Source organism: Gigantopelta aegis, chromosome 1 (assembly GCF_016097555.1).
Source record: "Gigantopelta aegis isolate Gae_Host chromosome 1, Gae_host_genome, whole genome shotgun sequence".
Lineage (NCBI taxonomy): Eukaryota > Metazoa > Mollusca > Gastropoda > Neomphalida > Peltospiridae > Gigantopelta > Gigantopelta aegis.
The window spans coordinates 30,085,769-30,104,830 of record NC_054699.1 but is presented as its reverse complement, the minus strand read 5'-3'; the positions used below and the strand labels follow the sequence as shown (position 1 = coordinate 30,104,830).

Sequence of the window (19,062 nt, the reverse complement as noted above, 5' to 3'; positions counted from 1 at the left end):
TGGGTATGGCACTATGGAATTGAATACAACCACAGTCAACAGAGGGTATGGGGGGCCTCCCCCAGAAAGAAAATGGGTTAAGTTTAGGGTTAGGCTTAAGAAAATCATACAGTAATGATAAGAGTAATTAATTTTGTCAAAAGTTTAACTTTAAAAAAAAACCAAATTGGGGTATGGTGCCATACCCGTTTCACTCTGGCAGAAACCCTGCCCCCCCCCCCCCCCCCTAATATCTGTATTATCAATAGTATTTCACAACAAACCTGACAAATAAACAATATTAAAGTTGCACAGACTTACCTGATGAATGCACTGGTGTATGATTCGTACAGTTATGAGGGGGCGGCGTCTGAACATGTGGCGGAGGAGGAGGCATGCCCCCCGACTGCATGTGTGGTGGAACGGCGTGCGGATGTGGATGATGATGGGCTGGGTACTGAGGGTGCTGAGTGTAGTGTGGTCCGTACGGATTGTGGTAATACTGCGTGGCACTGTTTGGTCCACCCTGAAATAAAAGTATTAACCCGGTTAATAATGGTATGCAAATTTGCAAGGTCTCTAGGTAATGTGTTGCTGTGGATGGGTCATTTGCTTACAAGCCAACAAGACCTGTGTACCTGAGCGTAACGTTTTCAAATACTTAGTTAAAATGCGTGACTTATTTATGCTATTCGTGATGATGTCATATTACCGATGGCAGCGACTTTAGTACTGTGATTTACTAAAAATTGAATTAAAATGTTATTTTAGAAGTGTTTTTTAATATATAAAATATCAACCTTGTCTAGTTAATTGGACTCGGTTGATATTTTACATATTAAGAAATACTTGTGATGAATCCTCTATATATCCTTAAAGTATGAGGTTTTTTACTTTCCAAAGGTGGGAAAGATTGTGGAGGAAACTGCCAAACAATAAACTTAAGATTGCAGTCTCAGGTATATTTTATTATTGAACAATTTGGAATTATAATATTCAATATATCATAGTAATTCATTTTCGTGTTGTCGCACATCACTTTTCAATATCCTTAATGCGGCGTTCACAGTGCCGATTATGGCTCCCGTTTGAGATCAGACAGCGCTATGACACGAAAAGTGAAAAAGTCGGATTACTATCCTCATTGATCTGGAATGTCCTATCATTGTCTGAACGCAGTCGTATACGTTTGTAACAGAGTCCTACGGATTGGGAATGGTCCGGAGAGGTTGGCCAAGCACTCCCGACAGTTAGGTGCGTCCCGTAACATTCGGGAAACTCAGCCGATTTTGTCTAGTCGGATTACAATCGTGACTATGTTGTGACAGATTCTGCTGCATCGGATCAAAATCGTAACAATGTCCTGTGTTGTCTGGACGGTGTCCTGTGGATCGGGACACTGTCGTGATGAACGGGCATGATCTGGACTATCACGTGACTAACGGTTTTCTAACGGATGTCTTCTGACAGCGTCGGTTCACTGTCGGGTCACTGTCTGATCTCTGTCGGATCGCATTCGGGAGAATCGGGACGCCGTCGGGACAGATTTGGTAATTTTTTACCATGCGAAAGATACAAATCGGATCAGAATTGGATTGAGAACTGGAGAATTGGGACGAATTCGGCTGGAAACGGCTGAATCGGGACGCTTCCTGAACAATATCTGATTGTTGTTGTGATTTCCCGCCACGAATCACAGGATCTTGATCAGACTTTTGACCCCCTCCACTTTCCAGATATTTTGCTTTATATTTGCTTTATAACAGCTTCCGAATTAAGACAATTGAAATGCTGATATCCAATTGGTTAAATTGGAGAGAAACTGAGGAAATGTCATCTAAGTCAGACATATTTTGTATTAAGTCAGTTAATGCTAACAATTGATGATAATAATAACACACAATTTTATTAAAGCTATTTTGCATTAGTAAGTGATGTCATAATGGAGCAGTGTTCTCCAACTCCATAGCAAGGTTGTTGCCCTGCCATGTTGCATCTAGCTCAGTTGGTAGAGCGCTCGCCGGAAGTGCTTTGATCACAGGATCGAACCCCCTCAGCAAAACTCAATGTCTGATTAGGGCCTTTCTTGTCCCAACCTGTGCCCCACCACAGATGTATAAAAAAAAGAGTACGACTTCCACTTACTTGCATCCAATGAAAACAGTTGATACATGTTAAATTAAGGAAGACACCACTGTTTTCTTTTTCTCAAAATTTCTGTTTCAATTTCTCAAAAATTATAAAAGTTAACAGTATAAAATTTTCACTTTGCAAATTTGTTACGGGGAGCGTTTTTCGCGCTGCAAGATATGTTTTATGAGCGCTATAGGGAAGTGGACAGATCACACCTGTCAAACAGCAGTCACTGCATGTAACTAAGAATTCCACAGAATTAAATGTCTTGCTTACCATAAAATTGTTCATTGACCTAGGACTTGTACTTAGTGAGAAACAGATGTAAACGCGAAACTTTAATGTTAACTTTAATGTTAAATTTTAATGTTAAACATTAACGTTAAATTTTAATGTTAAACTTTAATGTTACATTTTAATGTTAAATTTCAATGCTGTCACCACCACAATTGGCCTATAACTCGTCTTTTTACTTTGTAAGGACAAGACAAAAACTGGACTAAAACAAAAGAGTGAACGAATGAAGAAACTTCGTACCGTCATCGGGCTGCCCGGAACAGGAGGCTGTGGTGATAGAATGACGTGTGTTAGAATCCCGTATTCGTCGACGATCTGTTGGACCATGTGACCAGGAGGGACCTGCATGGGCATGGGAAGTGGCGGTCCGTTGTTTGAAACCATCCGCACAGTGGCTGGACCTGCAACAACACAAACACAGAAATACAGTAACACGGACAGAACAATTCATTTAAGAATTACAAGTGTATTATTTCTTTTAGGTTCACATATGTTTGACGTCCAATAGCGGATGATAAGATAAAAAATCAATGTGCTCTAGCGGCGTCGTTAAATAAAACAAACTTTACATTTTTTTCTTTTAGGTTCATTAGGGTATGAACAAACAAAAAAAGCATGTGCTGTGTGAACTGACAAAGCCATTCACCTAAAAGTAGCTAGTTCTATATTGAGCAGACAATGTCGTTTACATGTTGGTATGGCTTTTTTTCTTTATAAGTTAAATTTTTTAAAACTTATAACTTAATATTTTGTCTAAAATTAAGAAAAAATAACAAAAACCTACAGACATGTAAACATTGTTGTCTTCTTAATATAGAACTTGGAACTACATGTAGCTACTTTGAAAGAAAGAAAAAGTTTCTTTTGTTTAACAACACCACTAGATCACACTGATTAATTAATCATCAGCTATTGATTGTCAAACATTTGGTAATTCTTACTCATCAGAGGAAACCTGCTACATTTTTCCTAAAAACAGCAAGGGATCTTTTATATGCACTTCTCCACAGACAGGAAAGCACATACCATGACCTTTATCCAGGTGTGGTGCACTGGTTGGAATGGGAAAAGAAACAATTAGCTGAATGGATCCACCGAGGTGGTTCAATCCTGCAACTCAAGCACCTCAGTCAAGCTCTCAACCGACTGAGCTAAATACCACCCCTACTTTGAAAGAAATAAAAAGTACGATTCGTCAAATATATCATCTCGAAAAATTACCATTGGATATATTACCATAGTTTGCTAGCATTTCGTTAAACATTCATTCATTTATTCATGGATATGATACATTTATGGATGGATGTATGGATGGATGGATGGATGGATGGATGGATGGATGGATGGATGGATGGATGGATGAATGGATGGATGGATGGATGGTTGGATGATTGGTTGGATGTTTGGATGGATGGGATGGATGGATGGATGGATGGATGGATGGATGGATGGATGGATGGATGGATGGATGGATGGAATGATGAGTGGATTGATGGATGGATGGATGGACGGATGGATGAATGGAAGGATGGGTGGATAGATGGATGGAGAGACAACAGATGGATGGGTGGACAGATGGGTATTGCTGGTTGTGTTGTTGTCGTTGTTGATGATAATGATGATGGTGGTGATGATGACAATGCCATCATCATTACTGCCGATGCTGATGATGACCCAACAAAACCCAGGTCTAGATTCTTGAAAGCCCAGCACCACATTCTGGCATCACTTGATAATAGCCCGACTCTCTTAACACACACAATACAGGGCTTTTTATCTACGAGATCCACTTGAAAGAACAACATTTCTGTCAGGAGTAATTCCGACCTGTCAGAACGGATTATCTCTCTTACAGTAATGCAGTCCGCTCTCGTTAACATTTCAATACGCAGACTGGATAACTTGTCTGCCCTGTCTGTGAAGTCTGTATTCCTCATCCCACTATCCAGTAACAGTCTTTAACTACACATATATTCCTTATCTTAGAAACTCTATATAGCTAGTTTCACTTTAACAGTACTCCTAATTTCACTACTAGATGAGTGTAAAACAGATCCCTTAAAACAATGTCATACAAGACGTGAACTGAATAACAAGTACATTTTAGCATATACTTTAGCACAAGATTAAAAACAAAATCTTTTGACTGAAATATGTAGTTGGCGAATACATATTTAGATTGGCGAAAGAAATTGAAGATTGGCGAAGTTTTGGGCAAACAAAAATAGCAACCCAGGGCTAGCCCTGTACAATAACATTTTATACCATATTTGTTATCTCACTAATATAGTTGCAGTTTCTATCTCATCTCACTACCCTAGTTTTAGAAAATTTGTTTCTAATTTTCATTATTATTCATACTTACCTAGTACTAGCACAACAACAATGCTATACAACCTGAGTCATCTCCTCCACTGCAGGATTGTCTGCCCTTGCCGGATGTATATCCATAACCGCACATGGGCAGACAATTCTGCAGTGGAGGAGATCACTCAGGTTGTATAGCATAGTTGTTGTGCTAGTACAGTAAGTTGAATAAGACTAACAGTTTATAATGGTCCTTATTTCACTATGTACACTATATAGTTAGTTTCTATGTACAATGAAACCCTTTTAAACTGGACACCCATAGAAAGAAAGAAAGAAATGTTTTATTTAATGACGCTCTCAACACATATTATATACGGTTATATGGCGTCAGACATATGGTTAAGGACCACACAGATTTTGAGAGGAAACCCGCTGTCGCCACTACATGGGCTACTCTTCCGATTAGCAGCAAGGGATCTTTTATTTGCACTTCCCACAGGCGTGATAGCACAAACCATGGCCTTTGTTGAACCAGTTATGGATCACTGGTCGGTGCAAGTGGTTTTACACCTACCCATTGAGCCTTGCGGAGCACTCACTCAGGGTTTGGAGTCGGTATCTGGATTAAAAATCCCATGCCTCGACTGGGATCCAAACCCATTACCTACCAGCCTGTAGACCGATGGCCTGCCACGACGCCACCGAGGCCGGTGGACACCCATAGTACCAGGGGTGGGACATAGCCCAGTGGTAAAGCATTCACTTGATGTGCAGTCGGTCTGGGGGTCAATCCCCGCCAGTGGGCCCATTGGGCTATTTCTCGCTCCAGCCAGTGCACCACGACTGGTATATCAAAGGCCGTGGTATGTGTTATCCTGTCGGTGGGATGGTGCATATAAAAAAAAATCCCTTGCTGCTAATCGAAAAGAGTAGCCCATGAAGTGGCGACAGCAGGTGTCCTCTCTCAATATCTGCGTGTTCCTTAACCATATGTCCCGACCCATATAACCGTCCAAACCCTGAGTGAGTGTTCCACAAGGTTCAGTGGGTAGGTGTAAAACCACTTGCACCGACCAGTGATCCATAACTGGTTCAACAAAGGCCATGGTTTGTGCTATCCTGCCTGTGGGAAGCACAAATAAAAGATCCCTTGCTGCCTGTCATAAAAGAGTTAAAGACAGCGGGTTTCCTCTAAAAAAGCCAGTGTCAGAATGACCATATGTTTGACGTCCAATAGCCGATGATAAGATAAAAAATCAATGTACTCTAGTGGCATCGTTATATAAAACAAACTTTACTTTTTACCATATAACCAACCGTAAATAAAATGTGTTGAGTGCATCATTAAATAAAACATTTTCTTCCTTTCCTTTCTTATAGTACCAAGTAAAAAATCCAGTTTTAAGGTTTATCCGGTTTAGAGATGTTCTGTTCTATATTATACTATTAATATCTAAACAGGGACAGTGAAAAACGTCTGGTTTTAAATGAATTCTAGTTCGACTGGGTTTCCCAGTATATTCCTACCTGTGTATATAAGACAAAAAAAGTTTCGCAATTTGCTAAATGTGCTTTAAATATTAGAAAACTTGTGACTTTCAAAGTGAAATCAGACACTGGACTTCAACTACAGGTGGTATTGATCATTTGTCAGTATACATGTAAGTATCAGGTGATTTACAATACAACAAGAACTGTTATGTCACGGAAAGGTAGATGGCAGATTAAGTACAATGCAGTAGTGTCAAACTGCTAAACGTTCTTTGTCTTAGTGTCAGGGTTTCTGCCAGAGGGTAAAACAGGGCCATACCCAAAATGTATTGCAGATTATTTGTTTTTTAAATTTAAGTTGATCTTTTGACAAAATTAATTACTCTTATCATTACTGTACATGTTCTTAACCCTAACCGTAACCTTAACCCATTTTCTCTCTGGGAAAGGCTCCCCACACCACCTGTTGACTGTGGTTTTATAGTGCCACACCCAAAAATTTCTTTCTGGCAGAAATACTGAGTGTATACATGTATACATACATGTAGGTTGGAATATACCAATCTACTTTCATTTTGCTCTGTGTGTCTTACACGAAGGTGTACATGTATGTACGAGAATTATATTGGATTCATGTGGTGATTGATTCAAGTAAGTGTGTACAGGCCATTGACCCATATAATATTATGCCATACATGTACAACTGTGTATATATTAATATACTACATACCATGCATCCTTTTATAACACAGTGACTGTAACAGGAATGCTTGTAAGAGAAAACACCTACATGCACATCAAAGAAACCAACAATGTAAAACATTGTATCTTAGAATTCAAGAAATTACATCTCAGAATCCAAGACATTACATCTCAGAATGCAAGAAATTATATGTAAGAATGAAAATTCTCACTGCCTGACACTAAATAAATGTTTTATTTAACGACACACTCAACACATTTAATTACAGTTATATGGCGTCAGACATATGGTTAAGGACCACACAGTTATTGAGAAAGGAAACCTGCTGTCGTCACTTCATGGGCTACTCTTTCCGATTAGCAGCAAGGGATCTTTTATATGCACCATCCCACAGACAGCATAGCACATACCACGGCCTTTGATATACCAGTCGTGGGGCACTGGCTGTGACGAGAAATAGCCCAATGGGCCCATTGACAGGGATCGCACTGCCTGACACCTACATGTATACAGCTATATGTACATGTAATTGCACTAAGTAAAATTTCATGCTGAAAAAGTCATTATACCTACATGAATAGCTGACTTGGTTTTTATGAGTATAACATGGGACAATTACATTAGTATGCAATTAATAAGCACACCAGTGCATGACAGAAATATCAATAGTCTTTGAAAATTATGGGGACAGCTGATGATTTTAATTATACACTATTATATATATATATATGTAGAAAATAGTTCTAAATGAATGTGATTTACTGCAATCAATGTTATCATCTGCATGACATTTTAAAACACATTTATTTAGGACTTTTCAGTAGAAATATTCTCTGAAATAGATGTATATGATGATATCCATACAGTTCATTTCGTTCAGCATCACATTGCAATTAGCAAGTTTCAGAGATTGCTACACAATTTCGAAACGTTAAACAGTCATTGCTATATCAATTTTCATTTGACTAGAAATATTGCTAATGAAGATTTTAAAAACAAAATTATAGAGATATTCGGGCAAAATGTGCTAACCTGAGACCTTACGTCTTTACCATTTATTTCGATCATTCTACCTGCAAAATTAGTTGTAATCCATGTAAAAATGCAGTGATTCATCTGCAACCCCATATAGCTGTTTGGCAGTAATGCTAATATGAATAACTGTTCTTATTCAGAGTCAAACATTTTCTTTTAATTCAGGCAAAAGCTAACCTGCCCTCTCCACCCCCCACCCCCCTATCCCCTACAAAAAAGGGAATCTGTATGCCAGTGTGAACTGGGGTGAGGAGTGGGTGGGGGTATAGAAGACCCACTAAATACCATACAAGTATACAATTAACCAGCACTGGGGTGTGACTGTTTCAGCACCACCCCCCAATGCCTAACCAATATAAAAGCATGTTTTTGCATAATGCCGTTTGATGTGTGGTGTGCAGTGGCAGGTCAGTATGTATGAATGGGAGCTGCGGAATGCCCGCCCCGCTGATGTAAGAAACCTGTTAAACAATGAGCTGCAATGTACAACTCGTACATATCACTTCCCAGCATTCCACCAACATCATGCAGAACACGCTAATGTCTCGCATAATTCACTGGTGTATTCCACACGAAATCTCCACAGGCTGGCCATAACACATTGTGTGCATTCTCCTCTGTTTTTTCTTCTTCTTTCTTTTTTTTAAAGGCTTGCAGACACTGTGGTCAAGTCAGTTAAAAGTTTGTTTTGTTTAACGACACCACTAGAGCACATTGATTTATTAATCATCGGCTATTGGATGTCAAACATTTGGTAATTTTGACATACAGTCTAAGAGGAAACCCGCTACATTTTTCCATTAATAGTAAGGGATCTCTTATATGCACCATCCCACAGGCAGGATAGCACATACCACTGCCTTTGATATACCAGTCGTGGTGCACTGGATGAAACGAGGAATAGCCCAATGAGCCAACCAACGGGGATCAATCCTAAATCGACTGCACACAGTGGTTATGTCTTTCCACTGAGAGTACTGCAAAGTAATCCTGCTACATTTAATAAGTTTCAAGCAGGGTCTATGCAGTGTATTTGAATGTGGTGGGTTGGGCACACTTAACTGTATGATGGCCCAGGGGGTGGGGGTGATGTGTAGAAATTTGAGGAATCAAAGGGTCTGAAGCTGTTATGGGGATTTGCAGTCATGGTCATAACCCATAATCACCTAGTATAGAGGTATTTATGATCTGTTTTGTTTTTATTATGTACCCTAAGATTATTTTCTGGTGTAAAGCCTGCATGAACCACCACCACTACCATCACCGCCGCCTCTCCACAACCCCATTCTGTGTTCCCTGTAGGTAGTACTAAACCAAATAACTTCCGGCTGGGTCCAAGTTTGAGGTGCACCCAACTTTTGATAGAGAAGTGAACACTACAAGTCCTATGATTGGTGATAAATGTGAGTGTGTTGGTTGTAAAAAAAAATAAAAAAATAATAGTTTCATCTGGGCAAAAAATGTATGCAATTTTATTTCATCTAGTACCAATGTGTCAAGTAATCTTGTGCTTGAAACATGTATGGGGTAGTTGTAAAAAAAAATAAAAAATTATTTTGTGTAGAACTAGGGTAGTCATAGACGATACCCGTTATCTCAGAAATGAGCAGCTTGACCCCCAATATTTTCTGATTCACTTTAAGAGTGAGGGGTGGTAGTATCTATATTTGTGGTGTTTATGTTGATTGATACGCTGCAAGTAGGAGTTTTAGCCACATATGTTACTATTGTCGGCTATGGGATTTGATTTGATAGTATACACCCTGTAAAGAGTTGAATTTTAAAACAAATCTGTGGAGACTACCAGCTTGGCAGTGTTTATTCGGCTGCGTCACAGGCGAGTAATGAAATGCATATGTTCTGGGCATGGAATGCATGTCTCAAAATGCTAGATAAATCATGCTGTGTTTTGCTTCCCACAAGAAATTTAAACCTCCCAGTCTAGAAAAACAGACTGATCTAGTTCGTAAATGGTTTGGGGGGTTTTTGTTGGGCTTTTTTGTAAATTTTTAGTTGACTTCATTGAAAACTAAAGTTTTAAAGAGACATACGCTAGTTTTTAAACACTAAGGAATATCTTTTACTATTAGAACCGTTTTTGATAACTGAAATCATATTTTACTTAAATTTTATTGATTAGATTATCCATTTCCGTACATCGAAGTGTTTTTGGTCATTCTGGTGTTTTTAATATCACAAAATGAATTTCTCATATTTTTTTTAACTCACGTTATGGAGTCGAATTTTAGTCTATTTTTAAAGGGTATTTCACCATTTCAAAGTCATAGACTCGTGTTTCACTCAATTGTAACTTTATTCAAATGTGTTACACGTTTGTAGATGAACTAAACTTAGTGTTAATTTTCACGGGCTGAAACTAGGGTATGTCCCTTTAAAACAAACTGATTGTAAATTTAACACAATTTTTAGTTTAAATATATACCGTATTTTCCCATGTATTATGCGCACTTTTTTTCCAGAAAATACAGGTTAAAAATGGGGATGCGCACTATACATAGCAATAGAAAAAGTATCTTTTAAAAATGTCCAGCGATCACCCATGAAAAATCGCCGATCGGTAGTTTACGGTACTTTACAGGTTATTGACAGTGTTCATCACAACGAAACACCAAAACCCTCTTAAAAATCACTTTTCACTTGTGATGGTTGTAATAAATGCAAAATAAATCTACAAAAGTATCCATACCTCGCCAAAAAGTGCACAAAAATTACAAAACTGGACCGTAAATATTTTTAATTTCCATGATATTTAATTCGGCCATTTCCGGCAACCGGAAATATACCACACTATTATAAATTTAGAAATCTCGCGCATTCACGTTAGCCACGAGAACGAAATGTAATATGCTATATTTTTTGTTTTCATATATTTATTAGTCATTTACAGTGTATGGGGTATTTAACTTTGTTTTGATTTATGCACGTGTGAGTCTGTGACATGTATGTACGCAAGTACTAGCCATTGTTTAATGTGACATGTAGGTCTATGTACTCAAATACCTAACTTAAGTTTTGTTTCTTGGTTTCTTGAATATACCGCTTCTTTCGCTTTTCGTTAATTTTGGTGACGGGGAAAACGGTACATCTTGCATTTACTGTCGATTTTGTGGTTTAAAAAAACGGTGTGCATTATATTGTGGTTCATGGTTTTTTTCTTGGAATAAACATTCAAAGTGGGGGGTGCGCATTATACACCGGTGCGCATAATACATGGGAAAATACGGTACTTGTAAGAAACTTGATACTACTACTAATTAGTTCACAAATAAATACATAGGAATCGCAAATAAGTGAAATACATAATTTTAAAATGATTTATATGAAAGAGTGATATCATTCATGTTTTATTTTTGAAAACAGTTTGAAAAAAGTTTTGCAGTTTATGACTCTGTTGAGCTTACAATGTCTATAAAGTTTGTTTTGTTTAATGACATCACTAGAGAGCCTTGAGTTATTAATCATCGACTACAGGTCAAGCATTTGGGTAATTCTGACATACACGAAACCTGCGACATTCTTTCATTAGCAGCAAGGGATTTTTAATGAGCACATTTCCAGAAACAGAACAGCACATACCACCACCTTTGATATACCAGTTACGAGGTGCTGGTTTGGATGGGGGGGGGGGGGGAAAGAAACAATCGGAGAATGGGTCTACTGATGACTAATGCACCTAAGGTAAGCACGTTCCAGCAAGTGCACCACGACTGGCATATCAAAGGCCATGGTATGTGCTATCCTGTCTGTGCATATAAATGGATAGTGCATATAAAAGATCCCTTGCTACTAATGGAAAAATGTAGGTTTCCTCTCTAAGACTATATGTCAAAATTACCATATGTTTGTCATCCAATAGCTGATGATTGATAAATCAATGTGCTCTAGTGGCGTTGTTAAACAAAACAAACTTTATTTATTATTTACTTAGGCAAACATTCTACCAACTGTGGGGCTTAATTAGTAAAAGGTGATGAGGTGTCATTAACCATTCCATTCCTTCCTTCCTTCCTTCCGTCTTTCCTTCCTTCCTTTCTTGTCAATGAGAATACAGAGTATGTATAATATTAAACAGCAATTATCCACTAAATTAGGCCAACCCCAAAATATAATTCATATTTGTGCGACAAAAAAAAAATATGCCTGATCAGCAAGCGGGGAGAAAAAGCGAAATGTATCCGATATACTCGCCAGCCAGACTGAGCTTGATTGACAGGTACAAGATAACCCATTAAATGCAGCTAACTTAGCACGAGTCGTCGTGATGAAGTATTTAATTAGACACTAGTGTTCGTTAATAACACACAATTACGATCCGGCTAAGATAAAAAGTGGGACGGTGCATGCTTACTGGTACATGTACTCCATTTTTAGTTTTAGCTTAATTTTCATGCTTATGTCCAATTAAGATTTAAGCATGCCGACAGAGGTCTAATTCACACAGCTCTCTAAGGCTCTCTTAGGCAACAGAGGCCTAATTCACACAGCTCTTTAAGGCTCTCTTAGGCAACAGAGGCCTAATTCACACAACTCTCTAAGACTCTCTTAGGCAACAGGGGCCTAATTCATAGCTCTCTTCGACAACAGAGGCCTAATTCACACAGCTCTCTAAGACTATCTTAGGCAACAGAGGCCTACATTGTAATTCACACAGCTCTTTAAGACTATCTTAGGCAACAGAGGCCTAATTCACACAGCTCTCTAAGGCTCTCTTAGGCAACAGAGGCCTAATTCACACAACTCTCTAAGACTCTCTTAGGCAACAGAGGCCTAATTCACACAGCTCTCTAAGGCTCTCTTAGGCAACAGTGGCCTAATTCACACAACTCTCTAAGACTATCTTAGGTAACAGTGGCCTAATTCACACAGCTCTCTAAGGCTCTCTTGGGCAACAGGGGTGGGACATAGCCCACTAGTAAAGCGCTCGCTTGATGCGCGGTCATTCTGGGATCGATCCTAGTCGGTGGGACCGTTGGGCTATTTCTCTCTCAAGCTATTGCCCCATCACTGGTATATCAAAGGCCAAATGACACATAAAAGGGGTAGGGGCATCTTATGATCTATTCACACCTCAGGTGTGTGCTTCAACACTATACGTTTCTCACCCATAAGGGTATATCAAAGACTGTGGTATGTGCTATCCTGTCTGTGGAATGATGCATATAAAAAATCCCTTGCTATACTAATAAAAACATGTAGCAGATTTCCACTCTAAGACTATATGTCAGACATCCAATAGCTGATGATTAATAAATCAATGTGCTCTAGTGGTGTCATTAAACAAAACAGATGGACAACTCCTTTGATCTACCACACCTCAGGCATGTGCTTCAATACCGAGTTTCTCATCCATAAGTGATGGAGTGGGGAGGGGAAGAATCCTAGGAACTATTACACCTTGGGTGAGCACTTTGAAACTAGTCTCCCCCCCCCCCCCCCCCCAAAGCCTCCCTGCTGACACTAAAGTGTAGCGAATCTGTGTATATACTTTAAAACATATGGTGGTATTTCACGGAATTGTTACCCCAACGATAGACACTTTTATTGCTGGGTAAAGGGGGAACTGAAGACATTTGTCAGAAAAATGCTGGGTTAAATCATGCGGCATTCCTTGGCAACTGGTGAGCAGATCCGGGCAAATGATGAGATACATTTTTGCAACAATCACATTCTACGAGAGACTAGCATTCTCGGCAAACATCTTCAAAAAAAACAAAAAAAACATCAAACTAAGTACAATACAATATGTCTGCAGGTGTGTGATTGCATGTTTGGTTGCACACATTTCTGCAGGAAGGGTCTGAAGAGGCAGGAAGTAGCCCAAAGGTAAAGCGATTGCCTTATGTGCAGTCGGTCTAGGATCGATCCTCGTCGGTGGACCCATTGGGCTATTTCTCATTCCACCCAGTGCACCACGACTGGTATATCAAAGGCCATGGTATGTGCTATTCTGTCTGTGGGAAGGTGCATATAAAAGATCCCTGAATACTAATGGAAAAATGTAGCAGGTTTCCTCTCTAAGAGCATATGTCAAAATGTAAAAAATATGTTCTAGTGGTGTTGTTAAAGAAAACAAACTTTAATTTTGAATTGATGAAGAATATACTTAGGCACTTGAATGAATGGGGGATGGTGCATATACAAGATCCCTTGCTACTAATGGAAAAATGTAGTGGGTTTCCTCTCTAAGAGGATATGTCAAAATGTGAAAAATATGTTCTAGTGGTGTTGTTAAACAAAACAAACTTTAATTTTGAATTGATGAAGAATATACTTAGGCACTTGAATGAATGGGGGATGGTGCATATACAAGATCCCTGAATACTAATGGAAAATGTAGCAGGTTTCCTCTCTAAGAGGATATGTCAAAATGTGAAAAATATGTTCTAGTGGTGTTGTTAAACAAAACAAACTTTAATTTTGAATTGATGAAGAATATACTTAGGCACTTGAATGAATGGGGGATGGTGCATATACAAGATCCCTGAATACTAATGGAAAAATGTAGTGGGTTTCCTCTCTCTAAGACTATGTCGAAATTACCAATTTATGTTTGACATCCAATAGCCGATGATTAATAAATCAATGTGCTCTAGTTGTGTCCTTAAACAAACCAAACTTTCTGAATGGATGGATGGATGGATAGATGGATAGATGGATGGATGGACGGACAGATGGACGGCTGGACAGATGGACGGATGTACGGATGATTTATCAATACCACATTATGAACAAAAAAGAAACAACTGACTATCAACCATAAATGAAAAACACATTCATGTATGCCTGTAATCTGATAAAATACACATCAACTCAAGTCTCAGCTTTATGTATCCTTATTTTAAAACTGGGCAACCATTTTCACCATACCATGCCGTACATTGCACATAAAAATGAAAGAAAGAAGTGTTTTATTTAATGACGCACTCAACACATTTTATTTACGGCTATATGGTGTCAGACATATGGTTAAGGACCACACAGATTTTTAGAGGAAACCCGCTGTTGCCACATAGGCTACTCTTTTATGACAGGCAGCAAGGGATCTTTTATTTGCGCTTCCCACAGGCAGGATAGCACAAACCATGGCCTTTGTTGAACCAGTTATGGATCACTGGTCGGTGCAAGTGGTTTACACCTACCCATTGAGCCTTGCGGAGTACTCGCTCAGGGTTTGGAGTCGGTATCTGGATTAAAAATCCCATGCCTCGACTGGGATCCGAACCCAGTACCTACCAGTCTGTAGACCGATGGCCTAACCACTACACCATCGAGGCCGGTTACATAAAAATGAATGTCCAACCCTGATAAATGTAGATGCTAATAATATATTCCATGTATACACATATCCACTGTAGTGTCCATTACACTCCAGTTTCACTATGTCCATTATACTCCGCTTTCACTGTTTGGTTGTTATGTCAGATAGTGACGTAGTCAGCAGTGAATGAACGTCAGTGATCGCCTCCCCAGCCAATCAAAATACTCGATTGCAATCTCATTCATTGACAGCCATCAATATTCGCCAATAATCACCGAAGCAGCAAAGAAAATCAATTTGCCTTCATTCAGTGTGGAGTATGAAGTAACACTCGCCACTGTTTGACAGTGTCCCAGCCTTGGTGATGTAGTGAATAAGCTATACTGTACTCGAGGCTGGTACGTACTGGGTTCGTACCTGAGTACCAGCTTTCATCCACCCAGAGTGAGTTTTAATGAATTCTCTCTCATTAACCACTAACAACAAACACAAATTTGCTTTGTTTAACTTCACCACTAGAGCACACCAATCACATATAAATGATGGAGGGATTGATATGTGTGTGGGAGGAGAAGTCATTCCTACAGGTCTGTTAATTAAATGAACCCCCCCAAAAAGAGGTAATCTGACACACATACACAAACTACAGAAATTATCTTGTCTTTAGCACATCCTTCATTTATGTTGTATGTGTAAATTTGGCCGTAGCTGCCCAATCTGATTGAGAAAACATGGGTTGTGTGCTGGCCATCACTGGACTGTCAAAACTCTCTGTTCGTCTCCGTGGAGATGATCTGGTCCGCGTGTGTGACCTTTACAAAACAATTATTTGTAAATGTTTGAATCCAAAGTTCAAATTGCTTGTGATGGGTGTTCCAACAGAGAATGGTAAAATATTGACCACTTAGAACATTACGAGAACGATCATTTTCACATTTACAAAGTTCAGTAAATGATACTGGGTCGAATTTACACCACAATTGTTTTCATCTTTTGTGTTTATTTTAGATGTGCGTGTGTCTTAAACAAGCATACAGAAAAAATGGTGATCTGACGGAAAGTGATAAAATATTGACCACTTAGAACATTACGAGAGCAATCATTTTCACATTTATAAAGTTCAATAAAAGATACTGGGTCGAATTTACAAAAAGTAATCATCTTGTATTTATTTTAGATGTATGTAATGCTTAAACGAGGATTAAAAACAAAATGGTGATCCGACAGAAAATGATAAAATATTGACCACTTAGAACATTATGAGAGCAATAATTTTCACATTTATAAAGTTCAATAAAAAATATTGGGTCGAATTTACAAAAAGTAATCATCTTGTGTTTATTTTTGATGTGTGTAATGCTTAAACATGGATACAAAAAAATATGTGGCCTAATTTACAAAGCATGTTTACCTGTACGTTTTAAACGTGTGTTAATTACATGCATTTACAATGCTATTTAAACACCTGTATGTGTTTAAAGGGATATTCCTGAGTTTGCTACATTATAAGATGTTTCCGACTAATAAAATATTTCTATGATTAAACTTACATATTAAATTTATTTTCTTGTTTAGATATCAGTGTCTGTATATTCAATGTGTTTCTGGTCGTCTTAATATTTGTAAGAAGTCCAAACTGAATTTTGTCTTCAAATAATTTCGTACGTACGAAAAAATATATTTTAGAAAATAAAATGAAATTTAACCTAGTACAAATATTAGAACGATCAGAAACACATTTAATATACAGCCACTAATAATTTATGCAGAAAAATATATTTGATATGTAATTATAATTGTTAAAAAGTCTGTTAGTTGATAACATCTTAAAAATTGCAGCAAATTCAGGAATGTCCCTTTAAGAAAAACAAGCTTCGTAAATTTGGTCTATGGTGTTCCGACAGAGAATGGTAAAATATTGACCACTTAGAACATTACGAGAACAATCATTTTCACATTTACAAAGTTCAGTAAAAGATACTGGGTTGAATTTACGCCAAATTTCTTTTCATCTTTTGTGTTTATTTTAGATGCGTGTATGACTTCAATAGGGATTTTAAAAATATGACCTGTCTAAACACATTGATGCTTAGGAAACTTTCATATGATTAAGGGAAACATCTTTTGCAAATTTAGACCACTGGACAGAAAATGTTTTTATTCACTGTCACATCATGATTCACTACACTATTTTAAAACCTTTAACAGCAGTTGCTAATCAATTTTCAAATGATTAAAAATGTCGCTAATCAAAATTATGAAAACAGAATGCTCCCAGTTGAAGTTATAAATGTGATCACTCAATATTAACATCAACAGTAATAGTGTATTACAATAGAAAATCAATTACTAATTATAGAACTGTTACTTATGTCATAAATGCCATGTGATCCTCTTTTTTCTTTTTTTTCAATGCATGTAAACCAAGTACATAGTGACACTTTTTACAATATATGCATACATGTACTACCTGAATGGGCTATATACATGTATGACTCATAAATATTGGTTTTATTACTAATGTTAAACCTATCAACAATGGAATTTAATTCGGTGTAAGGACCCTTTAGAAATGAATGCACAATGTACTCTGTCACACAGCAATAACAAAACAACTGCTGGGCTGTTGGTAAGGGGTGATTCGAAACTGATCATGGGGGAGGGGATTTAAGGATTTTGGGGGCGGTTCTCTCGTTTTCTTGTATATCACAGTCAGATAATAAAATTGGATAAAAAAACCAAAACATTTGGATATATACGCAAACAAATTTAGTTTTTGGCTACTAATTTTACAAAATATGTATCCATTAATAAAATTTGTTTCCAAATTTCAGTTGCTTTCTTTTACCCCTACCCCCTACAAAGTCTGTGCCCCCAGTGAGTGTGATTGAACATTAATTTGATATAAGCACGTTAAATTCCGACATTTGATCTGACAGTCTTGTGGGCATACATACATACATACATACATACAATTGGATTTAAAGTAAATCCATGAATATACAGTGAAACCTCTCAAGACCGGACCCTCGGTAAACAGGAATTCCCTCAAAACCGGACGTTTCACAGAGTCCCTTTTCCCCTCTAAAAACTGGACATTTGTTTTGGCCCCGAGGGTGTCTGGTTCAGAGGGGTTTCACTGTGTGTGTGTGTGTGTATATATATATATGGGTTTTTGGGGTTGTTTTTTTTACGGTAATTGCAACAGACCCACCAGACTTAAAATATTAAAATAATACAGTGCCTCTTATCTGCCCCCCTCCCCCCCCCCACCCCCCTTTCAGTTAATTCAGTTGATTGAACAATACACTCATAAGAAGTACCGATTGAGCAGGATCCCACCCCCTCACACTACACCACATACCACGCCAATAAGAACTGTATTTATCTTTGTTCGATTATAAACTGCCTTTTCCTTGTGTGTGGAAAAAACACACGCACACAGCTCCGACGAGTCAATGAAGTCCAGCCCCCCCCCCCACCCCCCTCTCCTGATGCCCTGCATGACACATTCCCACGGCTACAGGTCAGGTGACACTGCCTGGCAGTTAGCACATGTTTCAGGACAGAAGGAAACTGAAACACTACCACATTGTCTGGCAGTTGACACTGACCCCGGGCATTCCCGATCAGTTCCTGATTCGATTCACCATCGCCCAAGGACACAGGTGCTGGGTTGTCAATAGGCAGGTGTGCAAAAAAACACCCAAAAACCCCAGAAGAGTTGGACCTAGCTGGGATGGCAGACCAGCATGAACCCTAACTTACATTGTGGGAAAACTATTTAAGATATTACCGTATCATTTGATATACACAATGAACACAAATATGATCC

At 38.4% G+C, this 19,062-nt stretch overlaps 1 protein-coding gene across 1 annotated transcript in view; it reads right to left on the bottom strand.

Moving 5' to 3' along the window:
• Window positions 1–19,062, bottom strand: part of LOC121373465 (fibronectin type-III domain-containing protein 3A-like) — a 143,102-nt gene that overhangs the window by 44,842 nt on the left and 79,198 nt on the right. The window contains exons 2-3 of the mRNA XM_041500133.1: window positions 2,650–2,810; window positions 301–505 (exon numbers count right to left, since the gene is read on the bottom strand). Of these exons, the coding sequence (XP_041356067.1) occupies window positions 301–505; window positions 2,650–2,810 (366 nt within the window). The remainder of the gene's footprint in view (window positions 1–300; window positions 506–2,649; window positions 2,811–19,062) is intronic.